Source organism: Anneissia japonica, unplaced genomic scaffold, assembly GCF_011630105.1.
Source record: "Anneissia japonica isolate Jap-2015-1 unplaced genomic scaffold, ASM1163010v1 scaffold2293_len299155_cov175, whole genome shotgun sequence".
Lineage (NCBI taxonomy): Eukaryota > Metazoa > Echinodermata > Crinoidea > Comatulida > Comatulidae > Anneissia > Anneissia japonica.
In genome coordinates, this window is record NW_022694961.1 from 1,599 (window position 1) to 28,634 (window position 27,036).

General features: G+C 32.8%; 1 protein-coding gene across 1 annotated transcript; it reads right to left on the minus strand.

The window, feature by feature from the left end:
* Window positions 1-1,604: 1,604 nt before the first annotated feature.
* Window positions 1,605-22,235, minus strand: LOC117101345 (protein timeless-like; the record flags this gene model as incomplete). Its single annotated transcript, XM_033241307.1, is given in 20 exon segments — window positions 1,605-1,652; window positions 2,134-2,196; window positions 3,218-3,356; window positions 4,556-4,595; window positions 5,021-5,121; window positions 5,675-5,876; window positions 6,650-6,830; window positions 7,714-7,817; window positions 8,675-8,794; window positions 9,801-9,901; window positions 10,554-10,629; window positions 10,925-10,962; window positions 11,451-11,630; window positions 12,198-12,264; window positions 12,433-12,566; window positions 13,333-13,501; window positions 14,138-14,205; window positions 14,726-14,817; window positions 15,225-15,327; window positions 21,796-22,235. Coding segments are annotated over 19 exon segments (2,026 nt in total), but the record flags the coding sequence as incomplete, so codon positions are not given.
* Between the last annotated feature and the right edge of the window lie 4,801 nt (window positions 22,236-27,036).

Sequence of the window (27,036 nt, forward strand, 5' to 3'; positions counted from 1 at the left end):
CCTAGACAAGGCATAGGGCCTAGGCTAGCCTACCTTCCTATAGCATTGAAGTACTTAATTATTAAAAGTTGAACATTTTATAAATATCATAAGAAAATAATATTATGATAAGGTAGTACATTAAATTAAATGACTACCTAAATTAACCAAATTGAACGATCAAACAATCTTTTGTTGAGAGATACATGCCATCCTGTAGTGGTTGGTGAATGACTTGGGGATCATCTTAATAATTCAACACTCACGCATGTGAAGAGCTGAAAGCTACCTACAGTGTACTCTCTGGGCTGCGGTACCTCTTATGCAGGGATTGTCTCAAACGTTCCGTTTTTTTTTTTTAAGAAAATGTTTTTTTCCCTGATGACATAATTAATGTCGTAATTATTACATGTAAATACAGTTTTAGTACAGCAATCTCTAAGTAGTTTCCTTAGCGAATTTTTCTTAAGGTTAGTACATATCAGTTTCTTATTGTAAACCCTATCAAGAATTATATTAATTACCTTAGTAAGGGGAACATTTGTAAACAGAGATTCAACATCAAAAGATACAAATCGGTAACCTAAATTATATAAATTGTTTGGTATAACTCTAATGAGGTCAGCAGCATCAAAAGAATCTTTAAGGACAAAATCATTAACCGTTAGAGGGCCTAATAAGCTTGATAAGATCTTAGCTACTGAATAATAACAAGTACCGGTCGTGTCAATAATAGGTCTTAGGGGTGGAATATTATCAAAATCTTTATGTAATTTAGGTAGTCCATGGGCTCTAGCAGGCATGGTTGATACTGGACGAATTTCTTTGTATTCAGTTTCAGTTCATTTCTATTACATAGTGTCCGGAGGTATGCTTGTAAGGAGTTAAGCTGCGTGGTTAATGAACAGTTAGATAGTTTCTTAAACTTAGTTGAATCAGAGAATAAGTTCGTCATAGATGTGATATAATCAGTTTTCTTCATTATCGCAACACCATTTCCTTTATCAGGTTTAAGAATTACTGTACATACTTATTACGTAAGATTTTTAAAGTATTAATACGTTTGGCATCACAATTTAAATTTCGGTTAACAAAGTCAAGAAAGTTACATGTCATTGCACGAATTGAGTTCTTAATTTTCTCACGCTTAATGAATGATTTAGGTAGAGCATCAGCATTATTAAGTTGTTCCCAAATTGATTCAGCAAAAACAAACATATCAGAGTCCTTAGGTCGTGTAGCTAATCCATTACGGATACCAAATGTTAAGACAGATTCTTCTTCCTTAGATAATGTTTCGCCAGTTAAGATAGTAATATATGGTTAGGGTTCTTACACGTTCCATTGATTATTGCATGTTCACGTAGAAGGTTGTTAAATTTACGTCCATGGCGGTAAGATACCTTACACATTTCCTTATCTACAGTAGTCCTAACATGATGCTTAATTACTAAGTCAGCTTGATAAACATGAAGCTTGTATAAGTCAGTTTGTGATGTTTATCAACATGCACAGCAAAATAATGTTAGATGTATTAAGAAAGCTCATTTAACCAGGTCTTCTGGAAATGGCTTCTTCAAACCCTGCTGTGGTCAACGAAAATATAAGGAATTTTGAATACTTACAAACACTAAACAATGTGGTTGCCTGGCAAACAGAATCCTTTGGACAATCTAAAGAATAGAAAAATGATTTAATATTTTAACAAAGGATATAAATTGCACCACTGCCAGTAAAAATACTCATTTTATATTATATAGTAAAAACATATCTGCATGCATTATTAACTTTGTAAATAATATTTTTCTATCTCGTGCATGGAATCTAACAATATTAATTTCTAATATAAATATATAAAGTAAGCTAACACTACAGTCTGTACATGTTCCGTTCTGTTCCTTGGCACGTACTGGCCAAGGACATTTATTTCATCTTTTATATAAGGCCACTTTATGTTTATGAAGTGGAATGTGCCACTTTTTAGAGGCTTTATAAACAAGTTCTCGTAAACTTGAAAGCTCCGATGAGGGCAGTATAATAGAGGTAGTAAGAGTATATTGGCCTTAACAGCCGCCCATACAAAAAAGATCTCTTAATCAATCAGCCGAGTGTTTCTAGAGCTCCTCATCGGAGCTAAAAATTTAATCTACTTACTCAATTTTATGTAGCAGATTTCCAGCAACAAGTTTTGCAATTTTGTCAACTGAGGCCTCATACCTAATAAAAAAAAAAAAAAAAATATTCATACAATATTCTTATTCTTATTCCTTATTCTTTATTAATCTTCTAATCGCAGCCAAAAGGCTGAATTAAATGAAATTTACAAGTTACATTTACGTTAAAAGATTAAAAATTACAGTGCCATTAGAAAACATTAAAACAGGAAAACATAAAAATTTGTAGGTAAAAAATACATATATTATATAGAATTAAATAGTTATAAATACAATAATGATAGTCAATATAAGTAATAAATACATTATAATCCAGGATCAAGAGTCAAATATAAAAATACAACATTCAAAAAGGAGAAACCGTCTGCGGTTCAGGGGGAAGAACAATTGTTAACAAAATTTGCCAAAAGAAGAAAAAAATTTATAAGGTAATACCATAAGTGCACGTATCAACTAAGGGATAGTGCTATTTTTGTATGATATTAGAATACATGTATACAAATACATGGAAAAACAGTGGTCATGCCCCTGGATTATAGTAATGTTATCATTTAAGCTTTGTCCACACATTTCATGTGACATATAAACGTGATGAGTCCATATTTGGGTGTAATATGATACCATCGTGGTTCCAAATAGCTGTCTATAGCATTGAATCGCCAAAACTAATGCGGCCGCAGAGTTCATCTTACCAAGCTTGCCCTTCTAAAGAAAGACACAAAACTTAAAAGGGACGAACTAAAGAATACCATGCTTGGCAGAGATGCATGGCGACAAATTATCATGGCACCCACAAACACGGAGTAACGTCGTGTGATGACATTCAGTAAGTAAGTATGACACCATCATGCCCATATATGGACACATCACACAAATTGGTCACATACAATTTTATAGTATGGACTGAGGATTAGAGCCCAACAGCCAATATATATTCTTGCATGTCTAGTAGCTTTATTTTAAAAGCAACTCTTAATAATCATGTGTTGTAATGATTGTTGTGATTTCATTATTCACAATACTCTAGATATTATTTTTTAATATTAATTTATCCTTATTATTACCATTTGATTCCAGATATGACACCAGTTCCGATGTGGACATTTTTTCAAGACTGGATATATCTTCCTCCTCGTCTGTATCCTCCCAATCTCCAATAATTAAGCCTCCAATATCTCTGCCATCACGCACCTCTTTAACAATCTATGAAAAAAGTGATATTAAACCTTACATTATAACAATTACAACTACAGCAGTCACTCTGTAGAGTAGATACCTCCACCCTGTGCCTGATAACAATACGCAGGCTATGTATGATGGACAATTCCATTATTTTCCATCATGTGCATGAACACCGAACAATACGGAGGCTATGTATGATGGACGATTCCATTATTTTCCGCTATGTGCCTGAATACTGAGCAATACGCAGGCTATGTTTGATGGACAATTCCATTATTTTCCACCATGTGCCTGAATACTGAACAATACGCAGGCCATGTATGATGGATGATTCCATTATTTTCTTTTATGCTTGAGGGTAATAAAATTGAACTTACTGTGAATGATACTGACCTTGCCCTTTGACCTTTTCTTCCCAAATTTAATCATCTCTTTCTTAGATTATTTACGTACTATTCCACTAGACAAACAACATGGATAACAGCATGGAAGTGCTACCCATGGGGAACTAGTCAACTTTCCCCTTGCAATCTTGTCCCCTTAAAAAACTCAACCCTCAACATACCTGCCCCCTGACTATACACAGTCACCCCTTACAAACTTGCCCCACCACCAACTTACCCCCTAATAAAATGACTTACGGTATTGCAGTAGTTCTACAGAACTAAGTCAGTGCCATGTGGAAACACTGATGTTTTTATATTTTTCTACATATTTTTATAGTCCTTAAATTACCATATATTATTATTATTACTAACATAAAAATGAACAAAATGTCATGAAAATTTTTTCCAGTTTATATCATAGGAATAAATTTATATTCATTGTTACATAATTTAACGACAGAAAAAAATATAGAAAACGACCAACACAAATACAACTACATACAAATTACTCTAGTTCTGTAGAAGTGCGATGTCGAAACAGATTTTTTATATTGTTTCTGTCGGTAAATTATATAACAACAACATAAATTTATTACCATGATATAAGATGGAATAAACTTTTATGACGTTTAGTTTGTTTTCATGCTTACATAATTTAACAACAGAAACAATATAAAAAACGACAAACACAAATACAAATACGGTACTAACAAATTACTCTAGTTCTGTAGAACTAAGTTTCGACGTGGATAGAGATTTTTTATATTGTTTCAGTCAGCACATTATATAATAATGAATATAAATTGAGATACAGTGTTATCAGTTACAGCATACCTCTCTTTGTAGACCACCTTTAGTTTCTCTTGATATCACCCTGAAAGCAAAAACAAATTTTAATTGAAGTGTTAACAAAAATCCACTCTCCAGATAGGACTTTAAATTAAAGTTAAAATCTTTATGCTTATGGAAGAAAATTAATTTGATCTGAAATTTTTTCTATTATTTATTCAAAAAATAATTTATCAAATAACAACTTTAACAATAAAAATAACATAAGATAATTTATACCTTATTGAAATAAATTACAGGCAAACTGTGTTTCAAAATAGTAAATAAAATAATTTTAATAAGAAAGTTCTCAGTATGTTGTTTTAAGTATGGAAAACATGCAAATAATCTAAACATCTCAACAATGATATGTATAAACATTATTAAATATAACAGAGTTTGAATGATTTTATTGTTGACAACATTAATATTCTGTGTATATAATCTTTGAAGTGAGTGAATATAATTTACATCTTTGTTTTCTTGGTCTCGGGGTACAGAAAGACATCGGGATTCTCCTGACATGATAATCCAAAGAGGCCAACTAGGTAATCAATTAGATCAGAAGATTCCTTGAAAATAAGACAGTTAAAAAAATCATTAATATAAGTTAATTTATGTTTGGTGCTATTGGTAATAGAAAATTAAAATATGTAAAATACGCCGATACTAATTTTTAAAGTAATTAATATAATTCATATTTTACTGTGATAATTTGAGGCTTGCCATCCCAAAACCAGAGTACTGTCGCTAAATATTAAACAGAGCAATTAGCATTAGAATGTGGCAGTATTGTAGACTTCAGTACAGAGAACTCATAACTATGGTAACCAAGTCGATTCCACTAATGTCCTATCATTTTAAAGCTTCTAATGTGGAGAATATGAATATATTAAAAAGTAGATTTTCTTGTTTTGGTCACTGATGCTGATTTTGGCATGGCAATCCCCATTTGAGATTTTTTTTTATCCCAACATGGCATATTGAAATATACAGTAAATTATACAACATATAGATATATATATAGTTTTAAGTGGATATATGTGCTAAGAAAAATAAAACTGACCACTGGAGCACTCCAAAGAAAAGGTTTTATTTGATAAATTTAAATGATTCATTACTTACTGAAGATATGGCAACATTTTCCTCTCCATATATTTCAGAAAATGTTGACAAGATCGGAATTTGTAGAAGCAGATGTGGCTTTGTTATATCTGCTGTTATATGGTAGAACATGTTGAAAACTGACTCATTCTCTATCAGTGTATGTGTTTTGAAATCATTCAACATGAAGTTGTAAATTATCATCATTTCTTTTGTAGCAAACCTGTAAGAAATCATAGTTATAAAGTGAACTGTACTATTTAATTTCATATTACTCCATTTTTTTCATCATACAGAAACAAATGGAAAAATATAAATAATATTAGCAAACAAATTTACAAATAATAATTACATTACACCTGACAGCATCACCTATCTTATCACTGTTTACGATTTACTTTTCGTTACTTTTGAATAACATGATTGTAAACACTTTTTATTACATTTACTGTGTGTAGCAGGGCTTTCTTGGAAAGCAGTGCTAGTCACTGAATGGATACCTCCTGGTTAAAGAAAGCTTAAATATTATAAATAAATAAATCACCAAAGGTAAACTAGGGTATACCATGGTAAGGGAAGAGAAGGAGCCTAATCATGTAGTTAAGTCTGTCTCCTGCACAATTACCTTTAGATAATAGTTAAAGGCAATGTTAATTGCAGGGGACAAAAATCACTTGCTGCCAACAGTTTTTCTAGTGCCTCTCAAAAGAACAATAGACACAAACAGTGGAAAAATAAAAAGCTATTCTAATAATGATGTTGAGTTGTGGTTACAACTTAATTCATTCCACATTTTAGCATCTCTGTAAAGATGGTATAAGATGGCAATCAATTAACAAAATATTTGATATAGTATACAAAAACTATCCACCAGTAATTAGTTAAAGGCACACTGACACAATAGTGTCATCGTCTCTGGTAATTCTAAATTAAATTAATTGTTGTTTGCTTTGTCTTATTGGAGTGTCATGATATGAGGTGTTTTTAAGCTCCTACCTGTGCAAATGTTCTAAAATCCTTGTATTTGGGTTGCTTTCATCAAGTGAGAAGAGCGTCAAAAGCTGGTTATTCCCAACAATCAGTTCCTTCAAGTAACTCTTTGAATCAACATTGATATCAAATTTTCTAATCATCAGCAGATACATGTCAACGACCTCTGTCATTGAAGCGAGGGAATCTGTACAAAGTTTAAAATTCAACAATCACAATAACAGTAACAATAAATTGTTCATTAGGATTTAATAAAACAAACATTTAATAATGTAAAGCAATATTATTATTATTCTCCAGGTCTGTTATCATTTATTATCTGTTATCATTATTACAAATTTCAATGTGTATATGGTATCTTAAAATATAGCATGGCTATGCTACTCAAAACAACTAAATATCGTTCGTTCGATGCAAGGAGATTACCCCTGCCTTTATTAATTCATTAGGCCTTTGGCCCATTGAAAACCAATACAGTTATAGAACATTTGCATTTATGATAGAGCATGGATAATAATAATAATAGTAATAATGGTAATGATAATAGTAGTAATAATAAAATAATAATAGTAATAATACTATTAACAGTAATGTTTTAAAAGATTGATTGATTACTAAAACATCAAAAGGAAATATTCTAAAACATATTTTGTATTTTTCTCTTTTTCTTTTCCTTTTTTTTTTCTTATCAATCAGTTTACAGATAGTAATAGTAATAGCAATAATAATAACAATAATAATAATAATAATAATAATAATAATAATAATAGTAATAATAGCTATTTCTTTAAAAGAATGGAGCAAAATATATGACATTCTTCATTAAAGTATTGACACTATTTTTGATCGTGTCTTAAAGAATAAATATAGCATAAATGAGAGTCTTTTCTGAAGATAAAAACAATTAAATAAATTAACTAATTTGGGAGAAGTCGGATTTTAGATATAATATTTAGGTAAGAATTGTGATCTAATTGAATTGTGATCTAATTGAATTAGAATTGTGATCAAAACAACTAAATAACCAAGTAATGAATGCACCATAAAAATTAATTGAATGATATAACTACCGACTGTCTGTTCCAAGCCTCCATCAATTTCATCTGGGCATTTCTTCATGAAATATAACAAGTTTGTGAACATCTTGTTCAAAACAGCTGCTAACAGATACAAACTGAAAAAATACATTACTATTTATTAGTAAAATATATTGGAAAAGAGGATGTAGTTCTAATAGGCCAAAACATGTTGTTGTTGAGTGCAGGTAATTAAAATTGAAAATTAGTGAATAACTTCATTCTGATGGTTTCTATGTAATGGGAGGAAGTGAGTTGGTTTATTAGTAAAGGTTCGCACCAAACGAAACCACTGGAACACAGGCCTGTTTTCTGTCAAGTAATGACATAATTTACTAAAAAAAACAAAAACAGTCTGATATTTAAATAATAGGCTTCTGATAGTAGCATGAGTATACTGCAGAAACTAGGTCAAATATTGATGATTTCAAATAAAAATAAAACTCTATTTTTGGCCAATTAGCGCACCCGCCGCCATGAAAAGGTGGAAATTTCTGAAGAAAATAAAAGTTTTTCTATATTTTTAATACACTCTCCACTGTCTTGAAATCTCCAAAGATAAGATATGTATATTTCCATCATATTTTACATTCACAAATGAAATTTTATTTCTATTTTCTCCTCCGTCTGGATGATTTTGGCAAAACTATTTGCTAAATAAGAAAACAAAATTTTATTTTTATTTTTATTCCGCCCTCCACCAAAAACCTTTAAAAAAATAAGTACGCGAAAAAAAGGAATGAAAAAAGTTTCGCCTTATCGGACAAGGTGCTATCAGTCACTGTCATCTCACAACTAATTACCAACTCACTTATAAAACTACATTCACATTGTACTTTTACGTGCCTGTTAAATGAAATGAATCTAACACATTCCATTTTACAGAAAAATTACACTACCACATCATAGAGCATATCTGCGCAAGTGCAGTATACTAAAAAGTGAACTGACTTACATCTTTGAATTGATATTGGATGTGCTTGTGTCTTTCTTCTCCTTAGCAAGCTGATAACATTCCCATGAATACATCATCTCCATCACACAACATCCAACTAGGGTACTTGACAACATATGTCTGTGGTAAATTCAGAAAAGACTAGATCATCATGTACCTGGATAAATTATAAAATCACTTGGTAGTAACTTTGGTACGGAAATACTCCTCCACTGGGATAAATAATTATGACAATACATTTTTGAGAAAAACATTTAGTCCCAATCGGGATTTGAACCCCAGACCTTCTGATTACCGTTCGAATACTCTACCATTGGAGCAATGAGACCAAGTGGTATACATCATTCTTGCATTGTCCCATTAGGGCACATTTTCTCAAGGTATTGCATAATATGCAATGAATATTACAAAAAGTACATAGTAATAACTTTGAGAGATACACTTCCACTGGTGATAAATAATGATCATACATTTTTTTAGAATAAATATATTATCATTTATTTCAAGTATATAGTACAAGTAATGATAATTTGTTTTCAAGTTAGGTATTTTAAAGCAAGTACAAAATTAATTTTGTCAGCTAACAACATCAGGCTATACACTGCATAACATCATAAAATTACGCTTTCTCTAATTTTCTTGAAGGTGAATAGAGCAATGTATTTGAAAAGTTAAGATATTGTCAAAACATCAGTTTTTCTATGAAATATTTACATGGTATACCACAAATGTATAGTGTTAAAAATAATTTTAGATTCATTTCTTCAACCGAAGGTAAGATAAGATAAGATAATATTTGTTGGTCCAAACGTATAAATACAGGTTACTTTCTATTGGTATGTACATGTAAATAAAAATTCATACAAAACAAACTCAATATTATGTACGAGTTCTATGATGACTTCAAATTCACCATTACACCAGTAAAAAGTTAAAATTCATGTGATAAAACTTTTCTAGTAGAATATTATGAGATTCACTTATTCAATCACACTCTTCTGCAAACACAGTTATTTTGGCTAAATTTTACTATGTGAAGGTTTATATTACAAATATTTTTTGATGAGGAAATAAAAAATTATCTGTTGCATGAAACATATATACTAATTAATTGTCATGTATTTACCTGATGTCTGCATATGCAACCGATGATTGCTCTGTAAACGACAGAATGAATCCAAAATTCCACAAGAAACATATGTTTTTCATATTTGTTCGTATTGACTCCTGAAAACAAAGAAATTCAACAATCAACAAATTGCTTATTCCAGAATGACACTGACAACTTTAAGCAACTTGTGTCAACACAGCTTAAGCCTTGTCCAAACTATGACATTTTATTTGACAAAAATAGCCTTAATATGGTCACGACATCATAACCATATATAGACACACCATGTGGGCATACAGTGAAATTTTGATTTAACATTGAGGGCTGCACACAAACATTAATGTTTCCATTGTGCTGCCAAAAACCATCATACACTGCTTCTATTCCGCTTTATGTTCAGTCTTAATATTACTTTTTACAGGCAATCAGTGTCAGGCAGTTAAAAAACATGAATTTTTCAGCCAAAGATGGTTGGCGAGACGCACACATAAGGTTTTCAATTTATTTTCGTGGGTTGCAACAAAATCACAGTTGAACCACCTATGGCCATGGGTCATTCTTTGCCCACCTTTGATTTAGAGCATCGTTCAAATGGACTTTTGATTTCAATTTAAAAAAAAACAAATCATGATCATAATCGTTCAATGAACAAATTAATTAATGTAGCTATTCCACACAACAAACTGATAAAATTGCAACCACAGCTGTCATATGGCCATGATATACTGTAGTTTATTGAAAGACAATAAAAGAATATGTACTACTTACATAATCATTTAATACAACAGCCAACTTTGGCAATGCTACCCTGTTTAAGTCAACAGCATATTTAGCTAACAGTTTTCTGAAGAGTAAAACAATGAGTAATGGCAAATATTACTATTAATAAGAACATAGTTTAATCATCTTATTCTTTTGACACTCAACTACAAACATCAGGACACCACTGCTATTGGGTTAAGCGTGTTTTAATCTATTAAATCACTATAGTGTTTTCCCTGCAATCGTTACACAAACGCGCTCCCACTGGGAGCCTATTTTTTACTATTGTTATCACAGTCCAAACAATCAGTATAGGAAAACCTAGCAGAAGAATCTAACAGCAACAATTTGGAAACTCTGGAACACGTAAAACTTACCGTAGCTCCTGCTTTTCTGAGGAAACTGATTGGCACTCCTACAAAAATACATAAACAGACCAAAATTAATTTACAAAACCAGCATCGGAATTATATAATAATTTAATATATATAATAATAATATGTAATATATTTATCTTAATTTTATTTTATTTATACTGTATATATATATATTTATTATGTTCCTTTTATTATTTGCTTTGTTAATTGTTTTATTGTGACTTATATGTATTATTTTATTTTTTATTTACTTTTATTATAATGTTTATTGTTATTATGTTCATGTAGTTGAATTGGTATAGGTGTATTTCACCAGATTTCTTCCACCTTGCTTACTATTGTCCATTGTATGTTGTGAGCTGAATTTGAATAAAATAAATAAATAAATATAAACATCACTAAACAGATTCAAACAATCAATCAATCTGATCAATCAATCATTTTATAGTAATTATAAAATGTAATAATATTTCTACTGTCCCTAAAACAGCAATTAATTTATTCTGTAAAATTGATCCAAACCTACCCCCTTATGGTTTCTCTTGCGATCATTGGCAGTATTCGGTTGCTGGCAACAGGTAAAGTGGTCGGCTTTCTCCTCCACTTTGCCTTCTAGGACTGAGGGTATAACTTCAGCTAGGTTTGGAGCAGTGAACCCAGTAAATAGCAGGCAGTTCAATTGCAAAATGGATTTTAACAGATCATTCTGGAATTTAGAAATGCAGTGAGCCATCATTATATTAACTATTTTTGTAAATGCCCTTCCATTATTTTTTAATATACAGTTAAACTTGCCAAGTCGACTTTGCCTAACTCGAATAATTTCTAAGTCGAACTTATTTTACATGCCAAATTGTGTTTTCCATTAATTACCAATCTGTAAGTCAAATTTTATCTAGGTCAAAGTTTATCTAAGTCAATGGATTCGACTTAGGCAAATTCAACTGTAATATATAATTATTTCTCTTACTACAATGGTTTGCAACCATATATAGCAAAGTGGATTAATCATTAATTATTTTTATTCAAGGTTTCAATTTTTAATTTATATATTTGCAGCTGGCACCCACACATTTTGCAAAAGGCCACACTCTGCCCACCTGTGCTTTAAAGTATGCCTGCATTGAAGAATAACAAATCAGGACGCTTTTCACAATATAGAAATTGTATCAAAAAGACTACACATGTTTGTATCAGAAACATGCACTGTCTTATTTCCTAGCATCATTTGTGATACATAAAGTTTATTACACACACACAAACGTTAACTTACCCAACTTGGCTTGGTGTTCTTAAGGAGCTCAATCAACACCTCGTCCAAATGGTGCTTCAGAAGTTGCCTATATAAAAACAAGTAGTAGAATTATACACGCAATATCCTTCAAAAAGTTCAGTTCACATGATTTGATTTCATTTCACTATGATAACTCATGTGATAGTCCTACATGTTAATATAAAGTTCTGAGGATTAGGGCAACTTGCTTTTGACTTAATTTATAGTGACTTACACATGAAGGTAATAGTCCTTTGAGGAGGGGTTGATTTGAATTGAAAACAAGTTAAGTAGAAACCTAATGCAGTTATGCAGTGTGGTTTGATGCTCAGGTGTAAGTAGTACCTCATCAGTTGATGATTTGCAATGCTGTAGAGAAAGAATAACAGTCAGTACTTCAAACAAAAATCTTAAAATCATCAGTGATGCTGATTGGCCGGTTGAATTGGGAAGCCTTCCTGATTGCTACGTAGTACTATTGCACTGAAAACCCTGTAGCGACAGTGTAGCAATTTTAAGGAAACCAGGCTTCAGTAATCAAATGAATTAATTAAAAGAATTAAATGCTTGAAAATAAACTGTGTTCACATTTGATAAATTTTGACCATGATGAATTAACTTCACCTTAACCAAATCAAATTCATGTTTACACTTGGATTTAATAAATTATTGAGACCATGACTAATCAAGTCACCACATTCAAATGCGCTACATTAAAGCACATTAGAAGAACGAGTCCAAGTTTTAACTTTTAAATGCACAAAATACATTTTTTTTCTTCTATAGAATTGCAAAAGGTCCGACAGTCTTGAATTTACATGCACACAATGAAAGAAAAAAAAAAAAGTAACTACCACAAGATAGAATTCCAAACTCCGACATGCATTCTATTGACAAAGAACACGTTCAATTAGAATGCCCTTTACATTCTTTTTGCCCTCTAGCTTGTAGTAATACTTTCCAAGATTGGATTGCGTTTCAACGTAACCACGAGAGTCACACCTCTTACAGTCCTATACTCTTTGATTTTACCAAGTAATATATCATACATGCTGTTTGCACTGGATTTTTCAGTTACACTGTTAGTTTGATGACCAAAAAAGTCTCATTTGAACAGAGCTGTCAACAGACTTACCTCAATAATCATTGACATGTTGTCGACTAAAGCCTTTATAGACGCCACCTTGAAACGTGCTTTAATTTCATGGTGCATCCGGGCAAGAACGCTGGTTATCACCTGCTTTTCAGCGGATTGGCACGATGCCAAAATTAAATTATTTGGGAAAGTCAACGACATCATAATCCTATAAAACACATCAATTACATAATATTAGTAACAATAAATTTGATTTTCTTATAAAATAATGAGCATGCTAAATTCACGAGATATATGTGGTTGCTTAAACCCTCCCTACTATAATGACAACATTAATGCGACACATATAGTACATATTACAATAAACTGTACTTTATACAATATTATCCCCGGTCACTGGGCCAAGCACCTATGGAGCACATCCTCCATTTAAAGCAATTCCATAAGCAGCTAGAAACGGCGCTTGTTATTGATCGTACCAGGTACCCACTTATATTCTTAGATGGAGAGAAACCAACGTAGATAAAGTGCCTTGTCCAAGGACAAAAGAGACTTGCACAGCGAGGGTTAGTCTCCCCCCAAATCTCAAGTTTTGCCACAAGCAACCACCTAATAACCATGCTGAGGATTATTACCAACAGTACAGGGTTCATCATTTCTTCCTTGGTGATGTTTATACTAGTCTTTGTTAATTTCAGCTTTATTATTAAGTATTCACTTTCATATTTCTGATTGAAAAAAAACAGTAATTACCTTTGCTACAGCATACAAAGAAATGTTCATATATAACTAAAAACGTAGAGATATTTTTACAAATCTACTGTATATTGATGAATATACATACTTTATATTTACAGCAAACGTCTCCATATATTCTTCATCATCACAACTTTCAAGGATTGGAATTAGGTCCTAAAAGAAGCCATACATAATATATTCATATTAAATCAGTATACTGAAGAGTGAAATTAGCAAGCAATGTATTCTTAGAACATGAATTGAAAGGCAATATGATGATGTTTTGGTTTAAAATCCAATAACAATGTAAGTGGATGTAGGCAAGACTTTGCAGATCATAATAATAGTTTTTATTAAAAACATACTTATTTCATAATCCTGATGAATATTTTCAAGGATAAATCCAAATCTATGTAGTAAATGCTCCCACCATCTTACAGCTGTATTCGATACCTGTTTGAGATCATATAAGCTTACGTCGGCTTGCAACTCCACTTAACTCAAAGCAACTGACATGAGCGCTACCAGCAATTAGTCAAGGTCAGTTGCAAGGGCAACACAAGCTCTAACAGCTTTATGGTTTGCACTGTACATTTAATACAAAACAATTCACATTCTTAAATCAGGTACTGGAAGTCCAAGTTGTAGTCAAACATAATAAAGTTATAGGGAAATAAAGTTTAAAACCCTTTACCGTTGTTGCTACTTTCTTGAGTGCCAATTGCCTTCGTACGAATCTCACAGAATTCTCCTGTAGGAGACAGTCATAGATTTCTTCCAAACATTCTGAAAAAGAAAACATCAGGAATTATGAACAACTTCAACAAATTTCTAAACCATATACTTTGGTCACAATGATGGTGTCAAACATTTTTTACTATAAATTTAATACCTTATAAGGTTAATACCATACCTTCTCTTAGGGAAGAAAACATTAGTGTCTACTGATTTTATGGTAATGTCTTTATATAAATTACAATGGCATTATACAAGTTTATAGCCCCCAAAATATGTATGTGTATACACCTAGAAAAAAATTGTCCTCCTCCACGAAGTTCCCACCCAACTAAAAACTACTTTAGAGGCAAAAATGCCCTGTGATATGTCACTGGTCAAATCACTATCTGTAACCCTACATTGACAATATTTGGAAAACAATGATGCAGTAGTGTATACTGTAGTTTTGGTCTTACCAGTACAATCTTCTGATATGACATACTTTCCAGAATCATCAACATATCCAAGGTTTGAGGTTGCGCTGTTAATACCCCCTCCAAACATAACATAGTGCTCCATCTGAGGGGAAAAAATGAATATTGCATTTATGGAAGTCAGATTTTAGTAATTATACAATAAACATTTTTCATTTTCATTTCTCTTTTTTCCCCCTCCACTTTATTAAAATCATATTAAAAATAACAACTATAGGCAGGGGCAAAGGCACGATTAACATTGTGGTTTAGAAAATGAATGAAAACTGAATACTTAGAAATAAATTCATTCATTAAAATTTTATTTACCTATGCAGGAACCCTTGGTGGGATATCATGAGTTGGTGTACAAAAATTTCCTTTATTTTTTTATATTTATTTATTTATTCAGGTATAAACATATAAAAAACAATTACAAAACGGCAGCTGAAGCTGAAATGGTTTGCATCACAAAACCTATTCACAAACACCAAAGAAGTATTTGGACATCAAGTCTTACGAAGCTCGTTTTGCAAACTCTTCAAAATTTTTGTCTAGCCCTACAATTTCCTAATCTTGTTACCTATAGTGGCAGATTCTGTAAATGGCAAAAGAGGCTCTTGGCCCCCGGCCCAGCACCAGCCAAGAATTCACTAACCAATTGTGAAGTCGTATAGATAAGAGATTAAAATGGCTAAAACAGCAAAGCTTCTAGATGGAGTATCATCTCAGGACCAGCGATGGCTCCAGAAATTTTCCGAAAAGGTGTCCGGCATGTCCAACTGGGGGTCCGAGGTCTCCGAACCAAGGGGCCGACTAGAGACCACAATATTATTAGGGATTGGCAATCAAAATAACGTTATTTGGATAGGTAAAATAATTTTTTTAAATTTTTGATCCTACGACCTCGTCGTGGCGTTGAATGTCGGCAGGGGGATTAAGACCACCACTATGTAAAGGAGAACACCTGCCTTCTTATTCAGAATAAAATCATTAAGCTTTTATCATCACTCAAAATGGAGAAAAACCAACAAATCTACTGATTATGTTTAAATAACATAGAGCAAACGTTACTCTGAATAAAGATAGGGAGGGTTTGATTCAACGTTTTGACCTTAGAGGTACTGTACATTATCTCCACTAAAAGATTATGTATTAGAAAATCGAATCAAATCTGATGATGACATAATTAATGTGGAAATATTGAATCCCAACACGATGGCGTGTATTTCAATACTTGGAGTATGTATTATACTTTCTTATCTGAGATTAATCAGTGGACCTTTCGGTAATAATTATGTGATTATACATTTTTAAGAAGAGAAGCTGATGACATTACTATTTAGACATTGATTTTTCTGTGCAAATAAGATACTGTAGGAATCCATTGTATACAACAACTAACTAATGTAACTAGTGGTATACAGTACTACAGTATAAACAGATTTAACTCTAAAAATAGTACGGTATTTAAATATTAGAATTTTAATGCATTTCTTGTATTATTTGCAGTGTAGTGTAATGTGACCTTATTGTATTTGAATACATTGTATAGTATTTGAATTGAAGAACTTGTAATGCTATTTTGGTAAGCATAATTCAAAGAAATAAACATTGCTTTTTGAATACTAATGTATTACATTATATTAACATATTTTATTGTAAAATTGCCATTCTAAATCAACAAGGTTTTTTGGGGTTGGGTGTGAGAATTCGGGTTGGATTCTTATTTCTTATTAGATTGTTTAATTAATTATTTTGAGTGTTTGTATGTGAGTGGGTGTGTGTTGGTGTGTGTGTGTGTGCGTGTGTGTGTGTGGTGTTCGGTTTAAGCTTTTAATGCTGTGTTGGGGAGCTAAAGATACGCCTTTCGGTGATAGTAGTTTTACCGCATTTACCTCTCCACACTGTCCTCTTTAATTTTGTTTAATGTTTGTACAGCTGGAAGGAATAAAATAAAAATCAAATCAAAATAAACAAAAGAAAATAATAGTCGAAGATGATGACAACAATGTGGGTGGTTAAAAATGATGGTTTTATTCCTATGTAAAACTAGAGATTATCTACTGTTTGTTTGTATACTATAAATAAAATAAAAAATGTTCTTGTACACCTCTACGTGGCACTAAACACAACAATCATGGTTGGGTTATTATTTCCATATTAATAATAACCATGTACTTGATGATAGTGACCAAGTACTCTAATAATAACCAGTATTCTAATTATAACACACCCTAAAAACCAAACAAAAGAATAATGACCTGGGTTTCTGTAGAGATTTTACAGCTCGACCACATTCATTAAAAAGTGAAGGATGTTGATAGCATTAATCACAATGAGAGACTGAAATAAGCAGCAGGTCCCTACTCCTATACTTGTCAAAACGCCTACAGCTCTGTCATGATTATCAAATTTTCTTTTACAAAAAAATGGTTGTATTCCCATAGTCATGATGTGCCTATATGGTCATGATATGATGTCATCATGACCATATTTAAGCATGTCACATGTTTTGACAGTCTGTAACAAAAAAAAAGGATGCAAAAGGATCTGCTTGTTCATAGATGATTGAAATTGTAATCCGCCTACCATAACCAACACCTACCTGGTGTAAAGGTAGAATCACACCGAATCCGAATTCGGTTCGTAGAACGTTTTTTGATGCACGTCTTAGTAAGCGCCTCTATTCTTTACCACTGATTCGATATTCTTTTTTTGTTTCGTTGCCATATGAACCAAATTTGGCTTCGGTGTGAATGCAGCTTTAGACTGTCTTACTATTGCCTACATACCATAATTGTACCACACTGAGATAATTTCACTATTATGTTTTTGAAATCTCAATTTTGGCACCAAAATCATGATTCGCCGGTTCGTGGGAGCAGCAAGAACATGCTGAAGCCTACCCACGACGGCTCTGTTCACACTTAGTAAAGGCCTGTTTACATTTAGAAAATAAAAGTACACTAACACGATTCGATAACAATTTATCATGTACACGATAAAAATATAATTTCACCAATCAAATCAAATAACGTCATAATCATGGGAAAATGATAAAATTGTCTTTACTACGATTTTCAAATTTGGGCTTCTATTCAATGTTTTACAGTATTAGGGCCAGTTTACACTATGACGATAACGATCAACAATAAAAAGCTACAAAAGCAATTGTTCATAGAAAAGAAATAAGAGAAGTTTTCACACTAGCACGATTCGATAATGATTTATCTTGTATACGATAAAAATTATTTTCATGAATCAAATCAAATGATGTCATAATCATGGGAAAACGATAAAATCGTAGAAGTAAAAAGAAATATTTTGAAAAACAGAGAATGAGTGTACTTTTTTTTCATTTTTTTTTACTCCGAGATGGCAAATCAAAGATGGTCAATGTGAAACAGCTACTACTTTCTCACTTTTTCCAAGAAGACACATTGAAAGAAAATAAAAAACACTAGACATGATTCATATGTAAGGTATCCATAACCATGAACGATCGAGAGAGGAATTTTACTGATGTGAGTTTGCCAGATTTTTTTTATATTTCATAACAAAAAGGAAATAAAAAAAAAAAATGGTGAGGCAGAGAAAATAGATGCATGAGGAGATGAGAAACTAGTAATTTTTTTTAAATATTTGGCCTTATTTCTTATATTTTCTATATCGCTCGGAGGGCCAAAGGTGAATTTTTTATTTAACACCAAGGGCCGCACGCAAACATTGGTGTTTCCAGTGTGCTTCCAAAAACTGCATTTTAAACCAATTTATTCTCAGTTTTAATTTTACTTTTTACGTATGATATGTGTTGGGCCATAAAAACAAGGTGTTTTCTAGCCAATGGTTGCTTGGCGGACCGCACACAAATAGGTTTTTTAATTCATTTTCGAGGGCCGCAAAAAAATCACTTTGCCCACCTGTGCTCTAGGCCTGTATGAATAATTGTTTTTTAGTTTTATATTGTTGGTTCTTATCATCATCTTATCGTTATGATTGTGATATTGATTTTAATAATCATTCATAATAACTGTATTTTAGGGTTGGGTTTTATGGTTTGTACACGAATAAAATATGAACAAATAGATAGGTAAATAGATGAAGAGCTATGCTCGAAAAACATATTATTTCAAATAATGAAAATATTGGCAATATCGTACTTTAGCTTTAGTGTTATTATGTATTTGTTTACAGACGTTGCCTTTGCAGCCATTCTCTTTTTATAGGTAGATAGAATGTATTAAAACAAATTTTATATCCATACTGTGTCGAAAAATAAGTTTATTAAAATGTTTAACAAAGACAATTAGGCTGCTATTTAGTTGATCGTGGGAATCCACTACAATCCAGATGACACGGAACAAGGGGTGTTGCGTTATGGAGAGAATGTGTGACTGGAAATGGTCTGCCAGTTGGTTGTTACCATGCGCCAGTGATGTTGGAGTACAGCAAGATGAAACTATTTATGTAATGCATGAATTAAGTTGTCGGGTAGAGAAATGATTATCGTACATTTGAAGTGCTCCCTCCATGAATGTAAGCTAAACTACGGTGATTAATGAGCGAAGATATGGTGACAACTATTACGAAGTTCCCTCTTTTCAAGAGGGGATGCAAATGCTTTGTGAAAATGAGCATGCGGCAGTCCGCGGTACTCATTTTCACAAAGGAATACACTCAGCTGGTTAGCTGCCTATGCAAATTTACATGAACACCTGGTAAGAAAGGTTCAATCACGTTCTGTTGCCTAGCAAACGTCTGTACTGTAGCGTGGTGGGGGGTGGAGGCTAGCCTACTGATGTACTGTATATAGCAGGGGACGATGAAGCTGCGCATAATATGACTATCTAGGCCTAGGCCTAAGTAGACAGTGAAATTTTATGTGATAGAAAGTACACTTTCGAAAGAAATAAATTAAAATAAGAAAAAAAAATTAACTAGGGCCTAAGAATAATTCAGTTGCAGACGTACCTTGTTTAAGTATTATATGCTAATATGCGGCTCTTGTAGCCCTAGCCAGACAAGGCACTCATGTGCAAAGAAGTGGTGTTTGTTTATCCATGAATAAAGCATGCCGGGAAAGTTTGCTTTACCAGGAAAAGGTGATGTAATCTAGCTTATGACATATGCATGCTAATAATATAATATGTAATATGGGTACTACAGTACTTTCGGACGATCTACTTGTGTTGGTCCACGGGTATAAGGTATTATGCCACCCCTCCACATAAAACTTAATCTGTATTGAAAAAAAAAATTGTATACTAATGCAAAACATTTAGAAATTATTATAATTACGGTATTCACTGAAATTACACCTTCGATTAGCTTACAGATACCACTTCTGGGCCAGCTATGGGTGAATAATAAATAACATTCTGTCCTGAAAATAAATAATACTGTACATAAAAGCAATTGTGCACCAGGCAATTATCACTTTGAATAATAGGAAGTTTAACAAAGGCTTAAAATAGGCTACACCACGGAATAGAATGACCCCAATAGCTGGTGAGGGATACAAAGTCCGCACGGCCCAACATACAAATTCCGAACAGCCGAAATTGTCTATGGCCGAAGTAGTCATCCCGGTCCAGGCTAGCCTACCTAGGCTAGCCTGGGCAAAAAAAAAGAGGGCAAAAAACTGCCTTCTTACTATGAGGTGCAAAGTGCAAATTTATTATTTAACACAATTATTTATATATAATTCATTATTTAACATATAATTGAATAGATCACCCATATACAGTATAATGCATTTACATCTAAAAGATTATTTGTAAATAATTGCGTTAACGTTTTCATTATTTATATATAATTAGTTTACTGATTTCATTATATAAATAAATAATAAAAGGGTAACCAATCAATTAAGAGAACTCCAACGTGAATATAAATAATTGTAATTTACTTTTTATTATTTATATATAATGATTTGTTACCTTTTCATTATTTATATATAATGGACTCAGTGAACTTATTATATATGAATAATTGTAAGTTACTTTTCATTATATATATAATGATGTGCTACCCTTTCTTTATTTATATAATGAAACCAGTAACCTTATATAAATAATTTTGATTACCCTTTCATTTTATATATATATAATGAAATCGATCAGTACACTAATTATATATAAACAATTAAAACGTTAACGCAATTATTTACATATAATCTAAGATTATATTATATTATATAATCTAAGATTAAATCTTTTAGACGTAATGCATTAGGCCTATATATAAATAATGGGTGATCTATTCAATTAATAATTATATGTTAAATAACGAATTATATAATTGTGTTAAATTAAATAATAAATTTACACTTGGCGCCTCATATCTTATTCTTACTTATTGCCTACAATAATACCATGAAAGAGAATTAAGAGATTCAAAAACAAAATTTAGCCTTTTGAAGTAAAACTTATTATGTACTGTTGCGTTTATGGACGGAACTAGGCTAGGCCTAGGCCTAGCCATGCCATCTATTTAGCCAAGCGTCCTCTCCACACGTACTGTACAGCGTAATTATACAAATCTAAGCTTATTTTCTGAGATTGTAACAAACCTTAGAGTAAAACCTGCACTTCAAAGACACAATTCACAGTAGCAGCTACACGCTGTAGGCTAGGCCAAGATAGAAGATGAAGAAATCACTACACTTGTCACTGCAACGAATAACTAAAAGCCATACAAAATATAGATGATTACTTTAAATACAAAATGAATCCGATTGGAATGTTTGATCGATATAAAATCCAAAATTTGCCTAGGCCTGCCTAGCCTACATTCCCTTTCACTTTTTGCTCGCTCTCCTCAGCTCGAATTATATCGCCTAGTCTCCTCCTATTGGTTCTCCGAAGGCTACTTAATCATAACATAAAAGCTGCTTTCTTATTGGCTTTTGTTACAGACACCATACACATGTTTTCCAATCACGTGTATTTTACATTTTGTACATACGCGTGTCAGTTATTCTAGTGAAAGTAGTAAGAGCGGACCAGTCGAGCGAATTATTCCAAACAATCTGAACGGCCTCCCACCAGTTACGGGGATGTAACTACTTTTATTCGGACCGGAGGGTAGAATTAGTCCTACGTAATATAGGGTTAAAAGAGGGCAAGGCCAAGTTCACGGAAATTCAATTTTTTAACCTCGAGCATAAAAGAAAATAATGGAATCGCCTCTCGCGTACTCATAGCAGCACTCAAGTATTATTTTCTTGAAGGTATGCTGCAGCACTCAAGAAAATATTGTGCATGAATACGATGGGCGATTTCATTATTTCCTTTATGGAACGCCGTTTACGCAACAATGCGATGACATAATTTTTGCTTCGATAAGAATTTTATTTCGATACGAATTTTGCTTCAATACGGTACAAATTTTGTTTTGATAAGAATTTTGCTTCGACACAAATTTTGTTTCGATACGAATTTTGTTTTGATACGAATTTTGCTTCGATACGAATTTACCTTCGCTAATTATGCTTCGATACAAACTTTGTTTCGATACAAATTTTGCTTCGATACGAATTTTGTTTGATACGAATTTTGCTTCAATACGAATTGTGTTTCGATACGAATTTTGCTTCGATATGAATTTTGCTTCGATATGATTTTGCTTCGATGAATATTGCCATTGCTAAAAAGTGCAAAAGCTAGTCGCTATTACCAGAAATACATTCTTTTCCCAAGAGAGTATCTTTGTGTATACAGTTTGCCCTCCAATTCGAGACCACCTTTTTGTGACCTGAAAATTGGGGAGGGGGGGGGTCTCGGCCGGTTGGTCTCCAATTAGAGGTCTAGCTTTGTGTTATGAAGATTGTTATTTGGGTCTTTTGAAAAGTGGTCTCGAATTAGAGGGTCTCGGAATTATAGAGGGGTCTCGAATTGGAGGGTGCTCTTATTAATTGGCGATATATTTGCAAGAATATCATCAAAGCATTATTATTTATCCATCCTAAGAAAATGATTGTCTTCTACTTCCAGTTCTTTAAATAGAGCAGGGTATGCTGCATTTCTCTTCGCTTGATCCAGTGTTTAATCCATAACTTTTTATCTTATTTCACTGACCGCAAAATATATTATTTGTAACAGTAGCTTTAATTAACAGATCTAAATCAACCATGGTTGAGTGAAAACAGCAAATACTGAAAACTGAAATGGTTTTAGGGGTTTCAGGTCTGGAGATAGTCTCTGAATTGCATTCAGTTTGACAGGTTATTCATCAAAATCAAAATAGGCCCTGTTGGTCGAGTTGTGTTTATGGAATGCATTTCCGCCAGGAGAAACATTTCTTCATGGGAAACTTGTCAAACCCAAAGTTTGATGGCAAAACCAAACCGTGTGAGGTGAGCCCCGTAGCTCCTGGGGGTTCGTCCGAACCCCTTTTTTCAGCGAACCCCCCACCCTACCAATAACGAACCCCTGCTACAGTATTTTTATGCATCCTTCGTTTTTTTGCAACGGTAGATAACTCAGAATCTAATCAAAAATCACCAGCAGAGATCGTGTTTCTGAAGCATGCAGTGAGTGTGTGATCATCAGAGAGTGCGAAGCGTGAATATTTATGAGAATTGTTGTCAAGCTTCTGTTAACCAATCACGAGGCATTATATTGTTTCGGGAATAAAGTTCTCCGATCGCAACGAGATGGGAGTTTTCGCGTTTGTTGGAATTTCCAGACACACGCGGACGTTAGCAGAAATAAAAATTCTTTTTGTTGTTATAATAAATATTAATGTTCAAATTTACTTAATTACATTGTATGTTTTTTACTGCGTGTTGTTGACAACTGTCTTGAAATCCTGTGTTGAAAAAGAAGTTAATGTATCATTTATTTAGAGGAAGACCCTGTAAGTATTTAAATAAATATGCCATATACATGCTTTTAAAGTACAAAAAGGCTCCGTCTTCCGGGGGCCCACAAGGGCTTTCCCCCTTGACCCCATCTCTTATACACATCTAGATGTGTATAAGAGCCAGATTTCCTTTATGGAACCCCCCCCCCCCCTTGGCTGAAACTGCCTGGCCTGGAGATTAATAGGTGACATTGTGCGTACATAGATCTTTCTAGTTGCTCTCTTTAAAAAAATAGTTTTAAAAATCGAATTTTTAAAGTAATTTATTTGATTTGCTACACAATGAAGTAGATGAGGAAGAGCTCATTTTTTATACACTACTGTTAGACTAACACGTAAAAAACTGGCCGAAATAACTATTAGCAATTGCTTGTTACGGTGTGGGAGTAGAAGGAAAGATGAATTTAGACGTAGTACAGGTAACACTGTTTCGTCATCTATGCATTAATTGTCACTACATACCACTTTGCTATTTGTTACAGTTTATTCTCACTAATAGTGTGATGTCGTTGAATAAGAGTCTAGAGCGGATGACAAGTATTTATGAGGCCCCATGTGTTCACTTATTATTTAGCAAAAATTGACGTGGTTTTTTACGTTATATATTTATATAATATTTTATATAATATATAATATTTTATATAATATATAATTTTTTATATAATATAATATATATATATATATATATATATATATATATATTAATATAATATATATATATATATATATATATATATATATATTTGTCATGGCAACTTAATTTACGTGTGCAAATTCTGTAATAAGGCATGAATGGCGCCCTCTTGCTAAATTGGAAACTTTTGACCCTTGACCGCTCGACTTTACCATTAGGGTATCAATCCTGTGAACAGCAGAACAGGAATCATCTCAGATCCATGGCAACAGCTTCCAAAGCTGATTACTTTTTCTTGTTGGTATAATAGCGCATGAATGGCGCCCTCTTGCTAAATTGGAAACTTTTGAACCTTGACCGACGCTTCTATTTGTTACGCGTAAATCGCGGAGAACGCTATCTTGTGTTTATAAGATCTTTGCTTTTTATTACCCAGTGCAGCACTGCCATAGAGGTATTATAATAAGAATACTAGAGCGCTAACCGCAATGTATTCGATGTTCGAAATACGCAGAACCATAGAGAAAATAAAATAGATGGCAGAACTGTGTGTGTGTACCATCCAAGATGGCTACCATAGATTTAGCCAATCAAATTTCGCTAAGCACCATCGTTTGCAATTGCGCCCTCAATTTACTCAGAAAGTTCAGTACAGCTAGTTACCCATGTGTTTGAAACTCGAGCGTTGCGGTGTTTGGGTGTAATGTACACGATTTTAATTTTCATTCCTTGGTACTTTATTTTTGAATAAGGTGCTCCACTTGGTCTCGTTTTGGCTACAATAGTTTAATCATTTGTTATTACCATTAATCATTATCATTAATGAAATAATAGTCAGTCAAAGGGCTTATTAATATGTAATAATATGTATACTAAGCCTGAAGGTGGCGCTTTACTACGACGGCCATCTTGGATGGTATGCATACATAACTCTGCATTGCTGCGCCATCTTGTCAGCACTCTAGTTGTTTAATAGCTCTATGAGCGCTGCGCAGCGCGGTAGAAGTACGCCCGCTATAAACTCAGTAAACAGAAAACAAAGATCTTATAAACACAAGATAGCGTTCTCCGCGATTTACGCGTAACAAATAGAAGCGTCGGTCAAGGTTCAAAAGTTTCCAATTTAGCAAGAGGGCGCCATTAGATGTGTATAAGAGACAGCCTTCTTGCTCTCGAAAAAGTAATCAGCTTTGGAAGAGGGCGTCCTATCTGTTGCCATGGATCTGAGATGGTTCCTGTTCTGCTGTTCACAGGATTGATACCCTAATGGTAAAGTCGAGCGGTCAGCGATTTTTTTTTCCGTACGAAACATATGCATGAAACTTCACTCGGGCCATCTCGGATTGACTCGACTAAGTTCGATACGAGGAACAAGAGCAGACACTTCGCAATGTCGTGACGCTCGAGTTTTACTATTATTGCTCTTTCTATGTTTACCTACGTTAGGCCTATGATATCTTACGGATTTATGGGATGTACGTGTGTAACTAACTGTGACCTTTTTGGATGTTATTAAATGTTAGTATAATATCTACAACAACAACAGCTAGTACCCCCTTTTATAAAGTGTTGATAGGTACAGTAATACCAGAGGCTAGAGAGAAAAGAGGATAACTACCGGTATGGGCCTAACTACAGGCTAAGTTAAGTCCTACCTAGTATAGGCCTAGGGTACTAGGCTGACACCAACAGTCACGCTTTACACAGACGTTGATTGAAATTTTGAAAAAAAAAATGGAAAAAAATTAAAGCATGAAATAAAAAATAGAGTGCATAAGAGAAATATTATTAAATAAATAAAATATACCATTCGGCGGCGTTATTGAACTTGACCAAACTATGATCCTTGTAATGTAATTCATGTTAAATAATAATAATAATAATAATAATAATAATACTGTAATAATAATAATTTTAGCGTTAATTACCTTGACCTAAGCCTTGTAATGAAGAACCATACTATTTACTAGGCCTATATATAATAACTAGCCCAGGGGGAATATCTTTTGTGTTATTTCCCTTAACGTCGATTTTTTAATTGTTCTCTAATTCCTCCATTGTCTAAGTTCCCCTTAAGGTAGGCCTACAGGTTGGTTTTTAGTAACATAATAATAATAATAATAATAATAATAATAATAATAATAATAATAATAACAATGATATAATAATAATAATAATAATAATAATAATAATAATAATAATAATAATAATAATAATAATAATAATAATAATAATAATAATAATTTCAGCATTAATTTCCTTGACCTAAGCCTTGAATAATATTTACTAGGCCTATAATTAATAACTAGCCCA